The 16,500-nt window shown below is 43.9% G+C and overlaps 1 protein-coding gene across 2 annotated transcripts; it reads right to left on the bottom strand.

Moving 5' to 3' along the window:
* Window positions 1–3,961: 3,961 nt before the first annotated feature.
* LOC128490447 (LON peptidase N-terminal domain and RING finger protein 1-like) lies at window positions 3,962–16,264 on the bottom strand. 2 transcript variants are annotated; one of them, XM_053462316.1, is made up of 3 exons: window positions 15,697–16,216; window positions 9,066–9,224; window positions 3,962–4,149 (listed from the first exon to the last, which is right to left on the bottom strand). In XM_053462316.1, exons 1-3 carry the CDS (start codon window positions 15,742–15,744, stop codon window positions 4,120–4,122), a joined length of 237 nt encoding a protein of 78 aa, XP_053318291.1. In that variant the 5' UTR covers window positions 15,745–16,216; the 3' UTR covers window positions 3,962–4,119. The 2 variants fall into 2 exon arrangements, with proteins under 2 accessions (XP_053318291.1, XP_053318290.1); XM_053462315.1 differs by lacking the exon at window positions 3,962–4,149 and having other exon boundaries at window positions 9,062–9,224; window positions 15,697–16,264.
* Between the last annotated feature and the right edge of the window lie 236 nt (window positions 16,265–16,500).

Raw genomic sequence — 16,500 nt, 5'->3', positions numbered from 1 at the left:
AGGAGAACCATCCAGTTTCACAAATCTTTTTTTTTTTTTAAAAGTCCAAATATACATGCAGATATGAGCAAGTCCTAAAATTAGCACTATATCTTCACAAACATTATCACATGGAAAGAGTTAAAAAAAAATGGTGTTGTAAATGCCCATGGAGTGTGTAGTTTAAAAAAAAATATGATTTGATGGGGTAGATTGACTTGGCCAGGTTGAAAGATCTCCTAAAAATAGGACATGGCACATGTCTGGAATGCGCACTACTCCAAGCAGGCACGTGACTTATTTTTGCGGTAAGAGGGCCTAAATCACTATCTGTCTTCACTAGACTGGAAAATAATAATTAAATGCCCCGCTTACACACCTCCCACTCTGATATAAAGATAGGTAATGCTGCCACCAAACCTGGTTAAAACGCTCAACTTACTTTTTAATCTACTGTCCCCAAATAGTTTATATATCCAAACATGCAGATTAGCCAAGCATCTAAGAAGACTACGGATTATTAAATAACTCTCTTCAAGGCAAATGTGGTTCTTATACCAGACAAAGGCAGGAACTTAATAAATGAATGATTTATTATGAAATAAAAAATATTCACAGTACATACAAACAATTATATTAACAATTTAGTCACACCAAGCAGATAAAAATAAAAGGGAGAACAGTTAATAGAAATCCTACTTACAGAAGTACTTTATTCTATTCCCGGAGGAGCTTTTGGCAAGAATAATGGCAATTTATTGCAAAATTAGATCTTGGCCACCAAAATAAGGACACCTTAATATCTAAGTACAGGATACTTTATACCTGTTGACTGCAGGTCAGATGTCAGGGCTGCAGTCCGCAGAAGAATAGGAGGGGCTACGAGATTGGGCCACTTTGGGACACCTAGGTGTCCATTGGGACACCTAGCAAAGGGTTTTTCTATCCAGTTACAGCACATAAAGGTTATATTTTTTCAGATCCAGACTTGTCAGAAATCCCTCTTTCCATAATGACCTTCCTTGGTCAGTCTGTAATCTAACACTGCAGACTTCAGTTTATCTATTAAATGATTGGAGGTAACCCAACCTTGTCTGATGTCATTCTGCTAGGAAAAATGTGGGCACCTCAAATATAAATATGAGGACCCCAGATCCCTGGATCTAGATTTAATCTCTTAAATATAACCTTTAGTAGAAAAGGGGCTGAGTTTGTAACACCTTTGTTTGTTGGAGGGTTCTTTGCAGGGTCAAAACGGTGCCTTTCTGGCTAGGAGAGGTGTCACATTTCCCAACTTGGAATGGTTTAGGCAAAAGGACTCCCATAATAACACAAAGATACTAATGAACTGGAGTAAACCTCATGTACGGTTGATTGGGTTCACTCCACATCTTATTTAAACTCTGTTAACTCTCGCCACTCCACCCTCGTACCATTTCTGCCTGAAAGGGTAACCGCTCCATGTATCTACTACACACATATTGGCTTAAAACTAGATTCACAATAAACCAAGTCTAATGGGCCTGGCAGCCCGACTGATGTTGAAATTCAAAAAAAAAATGCAAACCTTGTCAAGATGGCCTTTTACCTCCCAGACAACCCAACAAACCCCTATGCATGGGGGTATCACTGTACTCAGTGTTACTGAACACAAATTGGACTGTTTTTTGACAGTAACATATACCAGGAGCTGTAAATTCATACCTAAATGTGTGGGGGGAGGGGCACAAAAACTACTGCAAATGTTGAGAAAGGCTGGTGATAAAATCTGTGCATGGAAAGAAGGAAAATATCAGTATTTGAAATACCCTGGGGTGTTTAGTTTTCAAAAATATATAATATATGATATGTAATGTTTGTGGTATAATGTGTATACAATGTGTGTGGATGCACAAAATGACAAAGAAGGAAATTATAAACAGTAACACAGCAAAAACGTTAAAACAGCCTTTGCCCAAAAGTGTACGGTCAGCAATACAAAGGAAGGCTGATATTCAAACAACATAAAAGTTCCAAGAGGGCAAGGTAACGGGTCAAGCTGTACAAGCTTTGTTAAAGAGACGGCCATTCCTTTTCTTTTTGGATTTATGGGGTGGGGGGTGGGGTGACTTGCACTTAAATTAGCCAGACTATGCTGGCTCTGTGGGGATAAGTGGTAAAAATTGCCTGGAACCTCATCTCAAACCGTCTTAATTATGGGTATCATATGTACATTGACAACTATTACTGAAGTGTCCCTTTACTCGGAAATATTTATTTGGAACCGTGGCCTGTGGGACTGAACAAAAACAACTGCCTCCAAAGGTAAGCCACAGAGAAGTGGTAGGGTCTGCTGGAAAATAAAATGACATGTGGAAGAACAGTAGCTTTTACTGCCCCTCTCGCCCATCGCTGTATCGGAAGTTGCTTTCAAAACTACAACCCACAGTGCTATTTATTTGGTGATCACAAGGACCAACAAAGACTCCCTAACAAGCCCGGGTTATCCAGTTGCAATTTGTTAGCTGCAATAAATTACCTGTACCTGAGCTTTACGTCTTTAATGTCAACAAAGTCCCTGGAATAAACATCTGCTGCCGATCTAAGAGATAGAATTACTCCAAAAACTTTGCCTGAAAAGTCCTCGGATATGCAATAAAGTCTCTATATTCCTCCTGGAACAATTTGGCAGTTTTCAAAATAATATAAAAAATATTTCAATAATTTCCAAAAATAATTTGTTTCTTTGTGTAGTGATTTTTCTTTACACTAGATGGCGATGGAAGACCAATAAATTATTCAGCCAGGGATTTTTTTTAACTATTTAATTGTTGTGGTATCTTTACTCAACAATTGTACATCAGGTTTGTTATGTTTCCTTCTGCGTGATGATTATACCTAAAAATATGCAGATTTTAAATATAAAAGTTTTCCTGGACCTGAGAGCAAGTTGGCAACCCCAAAAAAGATTCTATACACAAAGGTGGGGAACTGGTTCAATGAAGGGTAAAATAAACAATGGGTGGGGGTAGCAAATTACCCTATACCGCCATATCCCATATCCCACTATTGTGTGACTGCCCGATGAATACGGGCAACCGCACACTCCAAAACTGTAATAATGTTACTTGCAGCCACACATATCCTGCTGATCTCTCCACAAATGTTATTTGGTGGCCTTCAAGTGCCAGAGCCAGTTGGTCATCCTCAGTCAAGCCCTGTTTAGGTGGCCAAGATTTTGTGACCATTACCGCCCGCTTCCGCAATGTGTGTGTTCCACTCCCACCCGCTCCTGCAACATATGTGTCCAATCCCACCCGCTCCCGCAACATATGTGTCCAATCCCGCCTGCTCCCGCAACATATGTGTCCAATCCCGCCTGCTCCCGCAACATATGTGGTCAATCACACCCACTCCCTTACCTGTACTGCAGATTTTCTGTGCAGTCCCGCAAGGCTGCCTTCATGTTGCTCCCTTACAGTGTCTCTTCTCTTGTTCCACCCAGGAGCTGAGCAGAGTCATGTGACATGACGTAAAATCACGTGACTCCGCTGGCTTCCTTTTGCGGAATAAGAGAATAGATGTTGTGAGGGAGCAACGCGAAGGCAGCCTTGCAGGTTTGCGCGGGATTACTGGGACCCGCAGGTACAGTGGCTGACCGCCCGCAGCGCCCGAAAGACCACCCGAGTCTGCTGTTTGTAGCTATTCACCAACAGAAGACTCGTCAGGAGAGTTGTGGTTTCAGCTCCTTGATTTCACAAACTTCCCTCTGATACATTGTGAAATGCCTTTATGTATGGAAATGTTTCCATAACCCCCCCCCTGTTTTCTATATTGAGCCCCCATGTTATTTCCTGATAGATCCCTCAGTCTTTTTTTGATAGATCATTTGTACCAGCATTTGTGCTGCTCCATTTTCAGCCCTAGGCTGTAGACGATTGTATAGAGTGTATATATACAAGTACTCAGTATATTTCATAAGATATTGGATTACTTCAACAAGTTTGTTTAAGGTTTTATTCTGAAAACCCATGACCTTTAAGTAAAGATCAGTATATACATTGCAGACCATTTACAAACACACATGCAGAAGAGCATTAATAAGTATAATGGAGGTTTGTTAAATGCATGTTCCAGCAACATTGTATCACTTTTGTTCTTCTAATGCTTGTCTTTTTTCTTCTTTCCTCCCTGTAAGATATTTAGAAAGAAAAAGAAATACTTAACATCAGAAATTCATATAAATATAAATCACACAAAATAAGTGACAAGTGAGGTCTTAAAAGCTTTTGTTACTTTATATGTATTTCTATTTCAGCTTAATAAAGTGTATCAACTGACTAAAGGCTCCATTTTCTCTTCGAATAATACAGCTATATCATTTTTTTTCTTACTGCATGACTTTACTTCTATGTTGACCCAAACATTATGTCACGTTACCGCTCCGTCATAGAAACCCCGGCACATTGCGCAGATGTCCACCAGCTGACAGAGACAAGGATCCAGGTCCCCTGTAGTGCTGCGGGGATCTGGATCTTACTCTTATTTGAGGTTGGATTATAAAACGAGGGGTATTTTTCAGAGCATTTCCCTTTAATCGCTTTAATCCTATTTCCCATTAAGACATACTTGCCAGGGGCTGGTAATTGACTCTAAAAAATGAAAAATATACAATATACAAAAATCTTTATGTATTAGTTATTGGCAGGGCTGGATTAAGATCATCGTGGGTCTGGTGCTGAGGATTTTAGTGGGCCTTTTTATAGAAATAAATACAATAGACTCTTAGAATCTTAACTCCTCAGCATCCATGTGTACTGGATAAGATGACATCAGTGCTAGGCAGATAATATATGATAGAATCTAATGTGATGGGATCGGGAGTACATCAGTACACTAAAAAAGTCATCATACACAGGATGCCTGAAGTCACTAATCAATTTTAATAAAATATGCAGATTGAAATAGAGTAAATAACACAATAAATTTACTTCTCTGATTTTTGGGCCTCTCACGGATTTTTGGGCCTGGAAAGGTTTGTCCTCTGAAGTGATCTACAAAGGAGGGTGCTTTATCTCTGAAATGGTAAAAATTAAATAGTTAAATTTATTTCTACAGTGCCAGGAAACAGATGACCAAACACACACACCAGGACAGGCTCTGCCACATCAACAACCAAAACATCAGGATGGGCTCTGCCACATTGACACCCAAAAACACACACACCAGGACAGGCTCTGCCACACCAACACCCAAACACACCAGGACATGCTCTGCCACCCCGACACACACACCAGGACATGTTCTGCCACACCGACAAACACACCAGGACAGGCTCTGCCACACCAGCACCCAAGCACACACACCAGGACAGGCTCTTCCACATCTACACCCAGATGCACACACACACACCAGGGTAGGCTCTGCCACACGGGGACACACATCAGGACAGGCTCTGCCACACCAACACCCAAACACACACACCAGGACATTGACACCCAAACACACACACACCAGGACAGGCTCTTCCACATCGACACCCAAACACACACACACCAGGACAGGCTCTGTCACACATCTAGATGGGCTAAGCTACAACAATAAAAACAATGTTTTTCCCCCACACTTCTTTGTCATTGACCCCCCCTTTTAAGTATTGATGTATGTAATGGTCCCAGCTGCCCCTTGTGTATTGATGCTGCCAGCACAGATAAAATGATGCCCCATACTGCAGGTTTGGTCAGCAATATGTAAAAATTATACGTGTCCTGTAAAACAAGGCCAATTTGGTCACCCTAATGCCCCCACACCCTTGCTGAAATTTCAAGCAATGAGAGAATGTGTAAAAAAGTTACTTGGTGCCATTTAATGGAGTACAGGAGGAATGAGATTATTTAAAAGTTCAATTATTGAAGGTAACAGAAAGTTTTATTAGGCTGGTCAGTAAGAGCAAAAATTAAAGAAAACACTGTGATACTCTGCAAAAGTGGCCAGAATAGTAAAAAACAAGAAGCATTTAGTAAATACAAAGACAAGCAAAGTTAGGAAGACAGACAGATCTATAAGATTAGGCAGAAAGAGGAAAAGCATGTTATAAGAGCTGCCAGAGCACATGCAGAAGAGAGAATTGTTCTGTTAATGAAAAGGGCCAGGGCTTCTTTGGTGGAGCACTGGAAGGTCATGTGATGCTGGTGCTCTGTCATAGAAGCCACTGGCTGCCAGAGAGAAGGATTCAGGTCCCCTGCAGCGCTGCGGGGAATCTGGATCTTAGTCTTGTAGTCAGATCTCTATTTGAGGTTTGATTATAACGAATATAAGACGAGGGATATTTTTCAGACCATTTACTCTTTTTTGTCATATTCACATGTTAATATAAAACAATTTGAGTAAACACAAAATGCAGCTTTTAAATCATTATTTTATTTATTGAAGGTAAAGAGTTCATCAAAACCTTTTTTACTCATGTGAAAAAATAATGCCATTACTGGTTGCCATCCTTTGCGCAAAAAGTACAATCAAACATTTGCAATAAATAGCAATATTATTATTAATATTGGTGACTCTTCTTGGTAGAGTTGTCTTAATTCAGCCACATTGGAAGGTTTTCGAGCATTACCTACGGATTTAAGTCAGGACTTTGACTTGGTAGCACCGAACCTTCATTTTGTTTATTTTGAGCCATTAAGAGGTGGACTTGCATATGTGCTTCGGATCATGGTCCTGCTGCATAACCAACTGCACTTGTGCTTTAGGTCACAAACTGATGACTGGACATTCTCCTTCAGGATTTTCTGGTAGAGAGCAAAATTCATGGCGTCATCAATTATGGGAAGTCGCCCAGGTCTTGAAACAGCAAAGCAGTCCCAGGCCACCACACTACCACCACCACCACCGTGTTAGACTGTTGGTATGATGTTATGGAATGCTGTGTTAAGATTTACTTCAGATTTACCAGGAAGCATGTCTTTCAAAAAAATTCCACTTTAGACTCATCAGTCCACAGAATATTATCCCAAAAGTCTTGAGGATCATCAAGATGTAGTTTGGCAAATGTCAGACAAGAGTTTGTGTTCTTTTTGTTCGTTTTCTCCATTTGTAGATAATGGCTCTCACAGTGCTTTGCTGGAGTCCCAGAGTCTTAGAAATTGCTTTGGATGATTCCCAGTTGTTTCTTCTTTGCGCTTGAGTTTCTTCAGATTGTGGCATCATGTGCTGCTTTCTAAGACCTTTAAGCCTACATCACTTTGCAAAAAACATTCTATTTAATTGATATTTAGATTCAACAGGGCTGGCAGTAATCATGTCTGGGGGTGTCTAGTGAAATTGAACCCAATTATCATTTAAATTTGGTTAATTAATTGATTCAATAAGTAAGGGGGCAATTACTTTTTCACATAGTGCCAGGTTGGGTAGGATAGCTCAGCATTTTCCTCCCATACATAAAATCTTCATTTCAAAACTGCATTTTGTGTTTTACTGGAGTTATCTTTATTTAATATTAAAATTAGTTTGATGATCTGATACATTTCAATGTGACAAATATGCAAAAGCCAGAAAAAATGGGAAAGAGTGGAAATACTTTTTCACAGTACAATGTATATGTACGCATATTTATTTTTTACTACGTGTGCATCTACGTAGCGCTTTACAGTATAACAAAAGGGGAGGTACAATAAGTGCAGTCATATAATATGTGACGTTGTCTAAAGACATTTTGATTGGGGTACGATAAGTATTAGTCCCTGTCCCATCCAGAGCCGGCCTTAGGTGTTCTGGCGCCCTGTGCGGACTACTCCTCTGGCGCCAGGGCCGGCCCTATAATGGGGCAGACTGGGGCAATTGCCCCAGGCGGCACTTTAGAAGGGGCGGCACTTTGCCGCCCCAAGCGCTTTTTTTTTTTGTTTTTTTTTTGAAGCGGAGGAGAGAGGGGCACCGAGTGGTTTTCGCTTACCCGCTCGGCGCCCCTCTCTCTCTCTCTCCTCTGCGGCGAGTCTCCCTGTTCGGTCCCGGTGCCGGCTTGTAATGCAGAGCGCCGGAAATGACGTCAATTTCCGGCGCTCAGCATTACAAGCCGGCACCGTGGCAGAGCAGGGAGACTCGCCGCAGGACTGTTTAAAGGTAAGTACCGGGGGGGGGCGGCGTTTTAAACTTCGCCCCAGGCGGCGTTAAGTCTTCGGCCGGCCCTGTCTGGCGCCCCCCCATCCCAAAAAAGAAAGGAATAAAAACTTGTAAAAAAAACTCCCCTTCTCACTATCTATCCCCCTGTATCACTATCTACCACCTCTGCCCCTTCTCACTGACCCCCACTCTTCTCACTGAGCCCCACTTCTGCCCCTTCCCCTTACTTACCTTGTTGAGTCCACCGGTGGGAGCGGGAGGCGTCTGTCTTCCCGTGGTGCGCACTTCACAGCTGAATGCCGGAATATTCTGTCGCTCAGCATAAAACGCAGCACCGCGATGGAGTCACGGAGCGTGAGGGGCGCCGAGCGGTTGCTGAAAACTTCACAAGAAACCGCTCAGCACCCCTGCCCGGGACATAAATGAAAACATTGTTGGTTTTTTTTGTTTATTTTAACTTTATTTAACATCATGCATGTAAAATAAATTTAAAAAAAAAACTTTATTTAACATGGAGGATGTGAAATAAAGTTAAAAAAAACCCCGATGTTTTAATTTAGGTACAGAGGGGGCGGCAGCGGACCCAGCGGCTGCGGCGTCGGACCCCGCGGCAGTGGCGGCGGACCCCGCAGCGGCACCCCCTGGAGTGTGTTGCCCTGTGCGGTCGCACAGGTCGCACACCCCAAAGGCCGGCCCTGGTCCCATTATTAGCTGTCCCACTGTGTCAGTCCCTCCACTAGCTCTGCATACCCTCTGAAACTAAATTAAAAATGTGGCCCTTTACCTATAGCTTGCTCTGACTCTTTCTCCTGGCTCACATTGTATTGATGACATCAGATGTATCTCAACATTTCAATCTTATGCCCCCTGAGCCAGAGGTAAGTTATGAATTTGGTTCCTACTGTTTGTGATTTTCGTATGTCTCTTGGTAAGGTAAACCTGCAGTATTTCAATGGCTATATCCCAATCATACCAAAACGTAACGTTACCTTCACATTCGCTATTGTGTCACATGAATCAATGGATGCAGCTTTTAGAGGAGCTATGAGGGTAGCGGCGTCTGGACTGGACGACTTCAAGTAATGAGAGACCTCGTCTAACAGCTCTTCAGGAGATGAAGGCACCGGAAAACCAAGATCTTCAAGCAGCTATATGGAGGAAAATTCAGCCAGTGTTTAATATGTTGCGCCTACAACATAATTACATTGAATGTTACATGTGTCGATATTCAACGTACTCTACTCAATATACTTTTGTAACTAAATATACATACAGTTTTGAAATAATTCTTGAATGATAATAAATTATTATTAATTGTTGCTATGGCAATAGAATTGTTTAATTCCCAATGTATGTAGTCCATTATGGCTACGGTTCTCAGTGCCAATGTAGAGTTCTTCTGTGTATGTCCAGGCATGAAGGGTCTTTTTTGTGGCCCCTAGTGGGTGGGGGTCCGACCTACTTATACATTGCGGGTATTTTCTTACATTACATTGGGACCTACTTTCATTGGAGGACACCATATTTTCTGGAGTGACAGCTGGCATTCTTCTGGTCCAGGCAGAGCTGTAGCAAGGGTGAGGCGAGTGAGGCACTCGCCTTGGGCGCACCTGCGAGGGGGCGCACAGCCGCCCAATCAGAAGCTGCAGGTCTGCTTGGGGAGATCACGGACAGTGGCATTTCTATATGGGAGAGGGCGACCGGAAAGGCCCCCTCCCCTGTGCCGGTCTTCAGGGGACTGCACGATTGTGCTCTCCCCATACAGCCCTGCTCATCAGGCACCCCCGTTGGCAGTGCGCACCCAGGCACCATCAGCACTGGTCTGGGGTGGAGGTGCCCGATGAGCAGGGCTGGTTGGGGATATCACAATCCCCCTCAAACCGGCCCAACATTTGACAGACCTCACGCTCCCTATTCAGACCTCGTCTTCCGTTCTCCCTAACCACTATGCGACGGCAAATGATGCAGAGCTCCGGGATATGATGTCAAGCAGAGGCCTGGAGTGACAGACCTCGAGCTCCCACCACAGGATGGAAGATGAGAAAAGTAATAGATGGGAGAAAGGGCTGTGTATAGATGTGTGTTCGTAAGCTGGTGTGTGTGAGGGCTGTGTATATGTGTGTGTTTGTAAGCTGGTGTGTGTGTAAGTGATGTGTATGTGTGTGTGTTTGTAAGCTGGTGTGTGTGTATGGGCAGTGTGTGTGTATGTGTATGGGCAATATGTGTGTGTGTGTGTATGAGCAGTGTGTGTGTGTATGAGCAGTGTGTATGGGCAGTGTGTGTGGGCAGTGTGTGTGTGTGTATGGGTAGTGTGTGTGTGTATGGGCAGCATGTGTGTGTCTGTGTGAATAGGCAGTGTGTGTGTGTGTGTGTGTATGGGCAGTGTGTGTGTGTGTGTATGGGCAGTGTAGGTATTTCTGTGTTTGTAAGCTGGTGTGTGTGTATATGTGTGTGTGTAAGTGTAGGGGAGTGTGAGGGCAGTGTATGTGTATACACGTGTTAAAGGGCAGGTGTGTGTTTGTAAGCTGGTGTGTGTGCGTGTGTAAGGGCAGTGTAGGTATTTGTATGTTTGTAAGCTGGTGTATGTGTCTATGCATATTAATGGACAGGTGTGTGTGTAAGGGCAGTCGCGTGTAAGGGCAGTGTATGTGTGTGTGTTTATGGGCAGTCGTGTGTAAGGGCAGTGTATGCGTATATGTGTGTTTATGGGCAGTTGTGTGTAAGGGCAGTGTATGCGTATATGCGTGATAATGAACAGGTGTGTGTAAAGGCAACGTGTATGTGTATTTGTGTGTTTATGGATAGGTGTGTGTAAGGGCAGTGTAAATAAAACAACCTCTGTAAAAAAAAAAAAAATAGCTAGGGGGTGCAATTTTCCATTGTTGCCTCGGGTGCAAAAGGGCCTAGCTCCGGCTCTTGGTCCAGGTGCCACAGAAGGGCACCATCTGTCACCCAGAAATGTTGAAGTAGGTCTGATTGCACATACTACATGTAGCACTATATGTGTCTCATAGACAGAACCCAGTGACTCCCTCTTGGATGTTCGGGAAAGTGTCACCAGACTGCTTTGAAGTATTCAGTAGCTACCAACAGCACTCAGGTTAAAGATCTCGCTAATTACTTATCATTAAATGCTGCTTATTACTCAAACCGTGTCATAAGCATTCAAACAAAGAAAAGGAATCCCAGCACTCCAAACAGCTTCCAGTCTCTAGGACACTTTATTAAGCGAAAACAAACAAAAGCAACGTTTCGGCCAAACAGGGCCTTTGTCAAGCTGTCATAAGCAGACACACAGCGTTCACAGGTGCTCCCCGATCCACCCAGAACTGGTTTACGTTCCTCCTACTCCACAGGTAGCTATGATTTTAGATAATCTGCTATTGGACAGAACATAAAAAAACCTAACATGGCAAACATTCGTAAATCTAAATATGTCAGCGTCCTCAGAGCAGGGTGAGAGACAAGGAACGTTCCCTCTCTCACCCAAACGTCCAATTTTGCACCAAAGAATGAATGAGCCCCATAATTCTTGTAAGAGCCTAGCTGGGAACTCTTAAGGTTTGACCCGGAGTCCAGTGGCGGAACTACCGGGGTCGCAGGGGTCGCGACTGCGACCGGGCCCCGGCGCCCAAGCCAAGGGGCCGCCCGAAATCTTTTTTCCGTTTTTGTTTTTTTTTAAATAAGGCAGGGGCGTCCAACATGCGGCCCGAGACCTCGAGGTGCGGCCCGCGTAAGATCGGCAGCCAGGGCAACCGATCTTACGCGAGCCGCACCTCAAGCCCTGCTACTTACTTGTGGGAGGGTCTTCTGGACTGCACAGAGGAAGCGGAGTTCACGTGACATCCTACTTCCTCTGTGCTTTAGCAGAGAAGGCAGAGGGAGGCCGCGCCCCCTGCTGAAGTCTGTAAGCGGCATCGAGGAGCTGCAGTGCAGGTAAGGGGGTGGGGAGGGTGTTTGAATGAGTGTGTGTGATTGAGGGAATGAATCTGTGAATGAATGATTATATGAATAAATGAGTGTGTGTGTGTGATAGCATGGGTGTGTAAGTGCTGGAACCTAGGCATGATGGGACTGTGATTGCTGTTAGCAATCACACTCCTATCATGCCAAGTCAGCCAGTACATGCTGAAACCTGGCCAGCTGCCCACCTTGTGTATTGATGCTGCCAGCAGTATGGGGTCTGCACTTACAGCCACCCTGTACCAGCATGTACTGGCTGACTTGGCATGATAGGGGTGTGATTGCTAACAGCAATCACAGTCCCATAATGCCTAGGTTCCAGTATTTACTGGATGGATGTGTAAGTGCTGGAACCTAGGCATGATGGGACTGTGATTGCTGTTAGCAATCACACTCCTATCATGCCAAGTCAACCAGTACATGCTGAAACCTGGCTAGCTGCCCCCCTTGTGTATTGATGCTGCCAGCAGTATGGGGTCTGCACATCACTTACAGCCACCCTGTACCAGCGTGTATTGGCTGACTTGGCATGATAGGAGTGTGATTGCTAACAGCAATCACAGTCCCATCATGCCTAGGTTCCAGCATTTACTGGATGGATGTGTAAGTGCTGGAACCTAGGCATGATGGGACTGTGACTTCTGTTAGCAATCACACTCCTATAATGCCAAGTCAGCTAGTACATGCTGAAACCTAGCTATCTGCCCTCCTTGTGTAGTGATGCTGCCAGCAGTATGGGGTCTGCACATCACTTACAGCCACCCTGTACCAGCATGTACTGGCTGACTTGGCATGATAGGAGTGTGATTGCTAACAGCAATCACAGCGAGCACAGTCCCATCATGCCTAGGTACCAGCATTTACTGGTTACCTGGGTTGCCTGCATTTACTGGTTGCCAAGTCATATTGCTAATTTTGTCCAGTTGTGTGTTACCTACTTTTATTAAAAATGTGAGTTTTTATTATTATTTTTAAAGGTGGGGGTCATTTTCGGTTTTGGCTAAGTGAACCCTGAATGTTTTGGTCCAGAATTTTCATTTTAGTTCATCCCTAGAATAAATCTAGGGAATCCTGAATTTGTAGTCGCAAAACTTTCTAGGCCCACAAATCAGTGAGAGGAAGAGTAAAGGCTTTGTGTCATTTTACTTTATTTTAATCTGCATATTTTATTAAAGGCCATATTTTTTGTCACAGTGAAAAATGAGTGCGGCCCGCGCACGTATACAATTCTGATGAAGTGGCCCACTGCAGAAAAAACTTGGACACCCCTGGATTATGCCCTTTGTACATGCGCCCCTTTTTCTTTGATTTTTTACAGATATGATTCAATATGTAAATTGAATTTGTTGAAAAAAAATTGTTGGGTAAAAATCATGTTTTTTTTGGGGGGGGGGGGTGAGGGGGCCCTTAACAGATTCTCGCACCCGGGCCCTGAGGCGTCTAGTTACGCCCCTGCCGGAGTCCGTGGTTTGTTGCCCAAATATCAGCGTCTCCGGATGAAGGAGTAAAATCTCCAGATCACACGGTCTGGAACTGACTCTGTCCTATTCTACACTGCTGTGATCATACATAAGACCCCTACTTGGTGCTTTTGATACCAGTATGTTATGGATGATATCCCTGCTTGAATGCAGGTGACTCAGTTAAGCGCATCTTTAAAAAAAATGACAAGTCTTACAATTTGGCAAATCACTCCAAAGAATCTTCTTGACGTGCTATTAAAGGGTTAATACCTAAATAGTTGCAGTCAGCTGACTAAAGAAGCTCTCCAAGGTATGCCTAACTGGCACTGATGTCACGTCTGATGGTTCAACTGACCTGAGGCTATCAGAGATGAGTCCAGTCTTGGACATGCGCCTCTACCTCCGTCATTCCCCCTCTCCATCTAAGAAGGTTCTGCACTTTAATGCATTGCTGGGCTCTGGGCAGACATTTCAATACCTGAAAGACCCTCTAAGCCCAATCTAATGGTAGGAGGGCACAGATCAACCACCAGTACAAATATTTTAAGTAACAAAAAAGGTTTTTAGGTTCCATTCTCAGGATGGCGTCCTACATAGACACGTAATAGTGTGACGGCGGCAGGCACCTAACACGCTGCCACTAGCGTAATGTCCTTAACCCCTTCATTCCCCTATAGACGTACCAGGACGTCCAAAAAACGCCCACAAAGAAACCCCTATGGACGTCCCGGTACGTTCAGCCCTTCGTGCAGCGTCAGGGACACATCCCTGCCGCTGCACGGGAGACCTGGCTGTCGTTTGACAGCCTGGACTCCCCCCTGGCAGCAGAAGCCGGCATCGCCGGCTTTCTGCTGCCCGATCTCCCGTAACAGCTACCGGCATGAAAGCCGGTAAGCTGTTACGGTTGAAAGTGCCCGATCACGCGATCGCACAGTTGCAAACGCGCGATCGGGCATTCCTTTTCGGGTTGCGTCACTGCTGACGTAACCCGGAAGGTCATCGGAGGACAGGATATCCCCTGTGGGGATATCCTGCCCTCCGATGAGGCACAGAGACGCTGCGATCTCTATGCAGGTCTGTGAGGACCTGCATAGAGATCACAGTGTGATCGGTGCAGGGGGATCGCGGGGAGGGGAGTGAGAAACCATCTCTCTCACTCCCCCTCCCGTCCTGTAAGAGAAAAGCAGAAAAAAAAAAGTTAATTCATTTAAAAAATAATATTAAAAAAATCATTAAAATAATAATATAAATACTAATAAAAAAATTATAATGTGAGCTGTGATGTCATTGTGACATCACTGGCATGTTCAGGAGGACCTCTAACCATTTCTGTGTAAAAATAATATATAAAAAATAAAAAAAATGTAAAAAAAAATTAAAATTAAAAAAAAAATTAAAAAAAAAATATATAAAAAAAGATAAAAAAAATTATTAAAAAACCTTACTTCCCATTGCCCTAGCATAACATCTAGCGAGTATAACCCTTCTGCCTCCGTTCACAACCCCCAAACCCGTTAAGCCATAGGCATAAAAATTATACAAAATTGTACACCTTATAGTATGCTCCCTGGTGCTGGGAAAGTCTGGAAAATCTATATAAATTAGGTATTTCTGAAATCAGGACACCTGAATTAATAAAATTGGAGCGGATTTTCCATCACTTTACCTAATTTTGTGAGGATTCAGAGGGAAAATTTAAAAAAAAAATGAGTTTATTTTTATAATCTTCGCTAGTTTTACTAAATTTCTCATTCTAAATTTTCAGCTAATCATCCAACTATGGTATCAAACGAAAGCTCTATCTCTCCTTGAAAAAACAATATATAGTTTATATGGGTACACTATTCACAGGAAAAGAGAATCATCGCTAAACCGACATACCCCAAAAATGGCAAAATTGCTCTGGGCTTTGAGGTACCAAAAACCCCTGGGATTGAAGGGGTTAATGTATGATGGCGCTATATACAACAATAAATAATAATAATAATCATACAACAGGCCATTAAAATACAGAAACGCATTGATGATGATCACTGTCCACAATTTTACAGAAACTCAATATGCGCTGGCTATGGATGAGTTAATCCCGGTATATAATAGCAATGATCATATATAATGTGATATATGATCTACTCTTATATCATCATGAGGATCACATATAGACATTTAAATGGCACCTCCTACAGAAACTCACCCATCGCAACTCCTCTGGAGGCCACTTTTGCTGCCTCTTCGTGGTCATGGAGTGAGAGCAGATCGCGCAGGTCGCTTCTCACCCTGTTCAGTCTGGTTTCGCTCTGCAGGCACTTCTCCAGCAAGTTGCATAAAAGGGTGTTACATTTCAGCTCCTGGGCACCCCTGGTCTTCAGCTTCTGCTTGCAAACGTGGCACCTGTCCACTGCTGGCCCCCGCAAGCACCTTTTGCAGAAAGAGTGGCCGCATCTTACAGTTACAGGGTCCCAGAGGGCCTGCTGGTAGGAGAGGCAGTTAAAGACATCCATGGGTCACAGGAGGGTAACTCTCCACCCAAGAACAATAAAGCCGAGAGCATAAAACAGCACAGGGCGGGTAATCAGAGGCTCATATTATACAAAGTCTATAACCTCCTCCGCACAGCAGCTGATGAGGGGAGTCCTTGCCCCGGCATCAGTGACAGCGAGCAGCTGATCAGAGTCCTATAGGTGGGGAGAAGAGATGTCACGGAGCTCCTCTTCTGACGAGGTTAGATCCTTATGGATGGGCGGGCAGACCCCGCTTGGCACGGAGCGGATCCGGACTCAGGCAGAGACAAAGTGGGAAGAAGAAGAAGCACAAAGAGCCCCTGACAGAACATGTGCGGCAACATTACATAAAGTGTGTGCTCACGTGACCGGCAGGGGTGGCCTCCCATTGGCTGTCTCTGGGCTGCCCTCCCTTGTTGTGAAACAGCCCATGTTTTTGGTTTCATAAGGGCTGCGATGAGGAGGGGGGCAGGCGCAGGCTGTTTACATGTGTGTGG

Source organism: Spea bombifrons, chromosome 4 (genome assembly GCF_027358695.1).
Source record: "Spea bombifrons isolate aSpeBom1 chromosome 4, aSpeBom1.2.pri, whole genome shotgun sequence".
Lineage (NCBI taxonomy): Eukaryota > Metazoa > Chordata > Amphibia > Anura > Pelobatidae > Spea > Spea bombifrons.
This window is presented reverse-complemented; position numbering and strand designations above follow the sequence as displayed.